This window comes from Paralichthys olivaceus, chromosome 7 (assembly GCF_024713975.1).
Source record: "Paralichthys olivaceus isolate ysfri-2021 chromosome 7, ASM2471397v2, whole genome shotgun sequence".
NCBI lineage: Eukaryota > Metazoa > Chordata > Actinopteri > Pleuronectiformes > Paralichthyidae > Paralichthys > Paralichthys olivaceus.
The window spans coordinates 16963584-16970448 of record NC_091099.1 but is presented as its reverse complement, the minus strand read 5'-3'; the positions used below and the strand labels follow the sequence as shown (position 1 = coordinate 16970448).

The 6865-nt window shown below is 36.4% G+C and overlaps 1 protein-coding gene across 4 annotated transcripts in view; it reads right to left on the bottom strand.

Annotated features, from left to right (window-relative positions):
• Positions 1 to 1179: 1179 nt before the first annotated feature.
• The window catches only part of LOC109624189 (cGMP-inhibited 3',5'-cyclic phosphodiesterase 3A), a 78175-nt gene continuing 72489 nt past the window's right edge, over positions 1180 to 6865 (bottom strand). For all 4 annotated transcript variants that reach the window (XM_020078709.2, XM_069528556.1, XM_069528557.1 and 1 more), the window contains one exon: positions 1180 to 6280. In XM_020078709.2, the coding sequence (XP_019934268.2) occupies positions 5967 to 6280 (314 nt within the window). In that variant the 3' untranslated portion in view covers positions 1180 to 5966. The remainder of the gene's footprint in view (positions 6281 to 6865) is intronic.

Sequence of the window (6865 nt, the reverse complement as noted above, 5' to 3'; positions counted from 1 at the left end):
TACTGCAGTCTGCTTCATTAGAGTTAGTCATCGAGGCAGCAAAAGAAACCTCACCAATGTGAGGATTTGATTAGATTTCAAAAAGACAGGAAAAAAACACTTAAAACCCAGCATTAACACAGAGGTGTGTCTTCAGCACTTGCCCCCACCCCATAATAAAATAGATAGATAGATCATTACATAAGGTCAGATCCCCTGGTGAGCAACTGACACACCAGATGAGGTGGTCAGATCTAGTTTCTCATGTTTCTATGTTGCCGTGAGTATAACTGGTCTAAATAAAGCTGATACATAATATGACATACACATGTACAGCTGACCCACATTGACATGCACATACCTCTATCTGTGGATGGTTTACATCCATGTCTCACAGTGAGATGCATAATCAGCAGGGGTGCTAAAATGTTATTTTCAGCATTGCTAGACCTTATCTCCTGTATTATTGAAACATAAATATTATAGAGAAAATTTTCATCCATCTAGGTGAAAAAAAAAAGTATCTCGGGTCAATAAAGTTAAGTAACGTATCATGTTAGAAGGTGAGTATTGGCGGATCAGACTGTCGACTGTGTTCAAATAAGAAATGTGGAGCATTTTGTTAAGTTATTCTTTAGTTCATCGGCATGGGTGAGCACAGGTTCTCCTTGCTTCTTATTTCCTAAAAAATGCTTTTCTTATTTTTTTTTTTTTTTTTTGCAATATTATTACAAATATTATACTTAACATGGCCCTATATTATATTGTATCATCTTATAGTCATACCTTCCAACTGAATGTAACATGGGTGGACATGTTAGGGGGACTAATCTATTAATATTACATTATAAATGATCATTTAGCTAAAAATTTGATGCATTTAAATAATGTTTAATTAGGTTGTCGATCTTGATTGTTTGGGTCTCAAAAAGCCAAATGTATTTTAGCATTAACAACAGCTAAGGAAGCTGTTATTGTGTGTTATTTCAGCTATTTGACATGTTTACAAGAATTAAAGAAAACTAACTTTTCATTAAAAAAAAGCCTTTAAACACTGTATATACACTTATCCTGAGGAAATGGTTCAAGACTAAAATTCAAGTATATGGAACCTGATACATCATTATCTTCGTCAATATGAAGGAGAATCCACATATAAATAAAAAAAGAATAAAACAACTCAGACACAGGGATACCACAGAAATTATAGTCTTATAATTCAATGTATTCACATTACAACATCCACATGGTTCAGTTTGTGACAACTTCTAATGATCTTCAAATATATTCACTGTATGATACATAACACCAATATAGGCACTTCCAGTAAGTCTGGCAACATTGCAGCTACAGTATAGTGTCTAAATTACAAAATGGTAAAAATAAATAATGTATATCTAAAAGAGTTTTTGTAGTTTTAAAATTTCTTTACTGTACAGCATATATGTGTATTGTACAAAATGGAGCATCAACCTGCAAGAAGATTAATTACTATTTTACTTTCACAAATACTATGTATTTGGACGTATTCTTTCTCGTGTAAGTATTAGTACATGTGGTAAGTGCAAGGTACTAGTGAGAAGAAAGCAATTCATTATTTAACCATGTGTCAACTATATAAAAATACTTATTTTTGTTTACATAATTGTAAAGCTTGTTTGGTTCCCATGGTTACAATTATGCTACAACTGTGGAATAAGTATGACAATGAAATAAAACCAATTAAGACATAAAAAACACACTATCAAAACTGATATCAGTATTGACTTTAGGCTGATGTGATTGGGGCACAATGCATGCATCGTTAAAACAACAAATATGATGATGAAGAAATTAACAAAACAAACAGAACCCCATCACCTTTAAAGATGATGAATTAAAGATGTTTCGTGGAGAATTTGTTGGCGAGGATCTGCTAAGTGAGAGGAAGCCCAAGGACAAATGTGCTACACGGCCGAGTGTGAATCCCAATGTCATCGGAGAGAAGAACAGAGGAATCGCTTACTGCATCCCTCACTTCTCAACAGTACAATTGATCAAATAACGGGCCATGTCACATTAAAGAGGCCAATGGAAGAATTCAAATAGACGCAAACACACTCTCCAACTCTCCCTCACACACACAAACTGTATACATTCACAAAGCAGGAGCTGAGAGGGAAACTAGAAATGGAAGCTGCATTATCCCAAAGAATATTACACTCAAAAAAGAATTATACCTAACCGATGACTTAATGTACTTCAATTAAATTTCCAGGTAACTTTATTATACAAGTCCAATGGAGATCACATTTGATGAAGCACTTTCTATCATGTTGAGTCAGTGTGAATAAATCAAATAATTTGAGAGGGATTTGATTAAATAAAGTTAAACTTATACATAAATATAAACATTAAACACACAAGTTTTATGTAGGAGTTTAACTTGTGGCGTGTTTTTTTCTAATTCTTGGTCACTTCTGCAGAAAATCCCAAGGAGTGATACAATCCAGTAGTTTTCAGATAAAATATCACTGATATCTTTCATGTAGCTGAGGAAAACATGACCGATGTCTCATTAGGCATGAAGAGCAGGCGACATACAGAAAACAACAGGAAGGTTGTATACAAAACACAATGGATGACGTGATTACCATCATTAGAAGCCAAACTAAAATTAAGCTTGTTCGATTCAGTGGCCTTTGACAATTCTGCTCTGATATCTGGGTTGTGGCTAATGACTCTCTGTCTAATGCCTTTCTAATCACTGGGTCACCCAATTACCATCAACTTGTGGGGCCTGAACTGCAGGAGGCTGAGTTCCTCCTCCTCCCCCTCTGCAGCCAGACACAGACTGTGGAGGAGTGAAGGCAGCAGTAAATGGGTCATAATGGATGTAGTGTGCTACTCACCCCCAGACGGGAATATTATGTGGTAAGATGGAATGCTAACACAGGACACAAAGACATGATGTTCTACACTCGTGTCTTACAATGTTATTTTAATCACAGGAAAGCTCTATCGTATCATATCAAATTGTAAATTGTTGTAAGCCCTATGAGACAAATTGTGATTTGTGAATACGGGCTGTACAAATAAAATCTGATTGATTGATGTTTGATATTAATGGCTCTGCTTTTTTTAGTTTAGAGAAATACGTTTAAGATAGAAAGCCACGTTACAGTATGAGTTACCAACCCATACAGAGATGTGGCTTGCATCTCATGAGCCACATGTGTTGTGTATATAGGTCATGAGAAGTGGATAATTCATTACATGTTGCCTCGCTGCACTTGTATGTGACCGTTAGCTGATTCGACAACTCAGTGTGGAGCACGTTACTAATTACACACAAACTCTTTTCATGGGTCTCTCCTGCACATTTTCTGTTTACATGTGAATTATTAAAGGAAAGTGGTATATTCTGAGACATTCTGCGCCAATGTGCAGTTGCACATGTAACTGGTTTACCTCATGTAAGGTATGTACCTCATGGGGCTGTTATGTGAATGAGCTTTACAGATGAAACTGTTTTTCATGCATCAAGTCCCTGATCATTAAGCTGTCGTTATGTCAAGTCACATTTACTCTCATCTCATGAACGGTGTTGGGGGTTAAAAATGCTTTTGTGTCCTTTGGAAATTCTTAGAAAACAATTTCTCTTTGCTTTATATTTTTCGAATTTCTACAGTTAAATGCCTGGGGTGACTAAAACTAAGATTCTCTCTACCTGTCTATAAAAACCTTAGCGATTATGAAGCAATAAGAAAACAATGTCCCAAAGATTTGCATTATACATGTATAAACATAATGTAGTCATTGTGCTACTAATGCAGGCTTTTTCATCATGAAAAAAATCATAAACCAATATTTCAGGGCCAATGTGGAGCAAAATTAACAAGGAGGAAGCATGAGTGACAAAATATTCCAAATGACAAGTTTGACATTTCAAAGTGCAAAATTGACACAAAAATAACACATACACCAGTCGTCACTGTTATAATGGCCAGTACCTCATAACTTTTCTCCCAATATCTAAAAGCTAAAGCTTCAGAGGCTTGTTTTGGCTCCCATGAATATTCTGAGGACAGGTCACCTGATGTTGAATACTTGCCAACATAGCTTGATCTTTTGTCAACCCTTACTAACCTAACCCAAACAATTTAACAGAATATTTTCCTCACTGCATGATGCACTCTGAAGTCTCTGTCTGCTCTAAACTCTGAGAGAATGAAGATCTCCCTGAGGTGCTGGAAGAGGAGTTCAGGAAGATAAACTACAACTCTGCAAAGTAGTTATAAAAGTCAAAGCAGAAGATTTATTATTATTATTATTACTATTATATGAAAGTAACCTACTGTCCCTGTTTGTTTTTTACTTACTGTCCTCGCAAGTGATACTTTCTACAGTTGAGGGTTTCCTGAGGGTAAGAGGTCAGCATCATTTGCAAGATGTTTACATGACCAGTAAGTTTAGAGCATAATACAGCACACTGAGCCGGCAAACTGAGCAGGGCCAACATGTACTGAAAACACAAAAGAACAATAGTCTACCTGTTGTCTTTTTAAAGAATCCAAAGATTATAGAATTTTTTTACCTCCGCCAAGGAGTTTATATTTTCACCTGTGTTTGTTTGTCTGTTAGTTATCAGGATTATACAAACACTTCCACTAAACTTGGTAAAAGGACGTAGCAAAGGTCAGGGGAGGACACGATACATTTTGGTGTTCCAGGTCAGGAGGCTGATTCAGAGCAGTTTTTTCACTTACTTTAACATTGTGACATTGGGTGTTTTTCAACATTTTCATTGATTTATCTGAGAATAATTCATGGATCTTGATGAGAACAATCAGGCATATTGAGGAGTGTGTGAAATTTGGTGCAAATCCAAATAAAAATCTGGATCTAGAGAAATTAAATGTGGCTTATTAAGGGGACTGTTAGACCTTGGCGGAAGTATATGCCCTCTGAGTGTTAAATAGATTAGGCTTTCTGGCTCCACATTATATATTGTTCATACATGATTACCTGTGTTGTTGTTTTCCCCTTTAATTTCCTCCTAACACTATAGTACTATTATTGTATGTTCTGTTTTTGTGTCTTTTGTCAGCACAGATTCATTTCCAGCAACTCAGTGTTGCTTTGTCAGTGCAGCATCTTCAGTGATCGTTATGTTTTCCCTGGGACTGCAGACCAGAGGTGGCACAAATAAGAGGTAATCTGCTGACTTCATCTACGTCCTCTGCAGAAGAATTTGTGCACATGAGCGCATCAGTTTAAGCGAAGACCCACTCGCACACACGCAAACACACAGACAGTGTGAGGAGCCTGAAGATTTCCTCCTTAAACTTATATGGCTACACTGAATGATATAAAGTACTTAATTTGGCAACAACTGTAAAACATAAAATGAGTGATGAGTATTTGTGTTTGATGCAACAATGCGCAGGTGAATGATTCATTTTGGCAGAAGTTGAAAGGAAGAAAGATACACCAATGTTCCTCATTTGATTGACTCCCTTTATGATCCATACATAGAAAAAAAACATATTATGGCCCATGTGAGACCTCAAAAACCTTCGCTAAAATTGAAACACAACTACAGGTAACTGTGATGTCTATATAATAATTGCATTCTGAAAATAATTATTTATAAATTGGCAGCAAATGTCTGCAGTCCTGTGTTACCACAATGGGTTGAGGTCTGTGCAAGCAGTCTTCCTCTTCTCTTGACAGTAGCAAAAGAGTCTGTATCCCAAAGTACACGAAGAATCCCGTATTGCAATATGGAAAGCTCCTTTAAATGTTTTGGATATTTAGATAAAACGTGTAAAGCACAAATTTTTCCCACCCTGTTTTTCTCTGTATAGGCACACATTTCAAAAACATCTACAGTGTTGTGTCTAAGTGATGTGCTGGCAAGAACAGGAGTCAGTTGATAGGATAAGAAACAAAGAAATACTTTTTTCACGTCCTTGCCCTGACGCCCTTTTTCCCATGGGCTTTTTTCACTGCAGCTCCCCCTCTTGTAGTTCCTCTGGAGGTTTAGATTCTTCCTGAGGAGACACGGGCCACTCTGCCTCCTCCACTTCCTCCTCAGGATCCTCTCCTTCCAGCAGCTCCTCTCTGCTGCCTGGCTCCTCTTCCTCCTCATGAATAGCCAGAATAGGCTCAGCTACATTGTTTAAATGGACAGATTCTGCTCCTTGGCCTTGTTTCTGGGTCTCCTCTTCAATCACCTTCTTCCACATCTCATGGTTCTCCAGCAGGTGCTGGGTGATCTGACAGAAGACGTTCATCCTTTTCTTTGGAGCTGCTTTCTCTGCAAAAACCGAAAAAACCCAAAACTAAGTTCATTCATCTTAAAATGAATGTACAACAGCAGCCAATTATCAATTTAGTCATATTTATCATACGTGCATCGAGCTGTTTTATGTTGCAATATATTTATGATGAAACCAAATAAGAAAACCAATAAATTAAATATAAATAGCAGGTTAAGCTTAAATAGGACAGGATAAAACAGCCAATAATTGAAAATTTAGCAATGTGTTTTAACGTTTCTTTTGACCCTTATTGATTGTGAGAATTGCTCATTCATTATAAAAAATGATATACATATTACTCAAATACATACATCATGTCACTTCAAACTTGTCCAGTGGCATTCTATAAAAGGTTGAACATTTTGCTTTACTTTAGAAACATAAAATTTGAAACTGCAATGTTTCTAAGTTAACAAAACATGTTTCATGTTCAGTGACTAAAGTTGTTATCAGTTTGTGAATGTCCTGCAGTACTGATAATTAGATCGTATGATCAAAACCATAACATCTATTTGTTTTCTATTTATATGGCAATAGCAGAGAAATTAATATAGAACCAGGCATTCTAGGTTTGGTTTCAG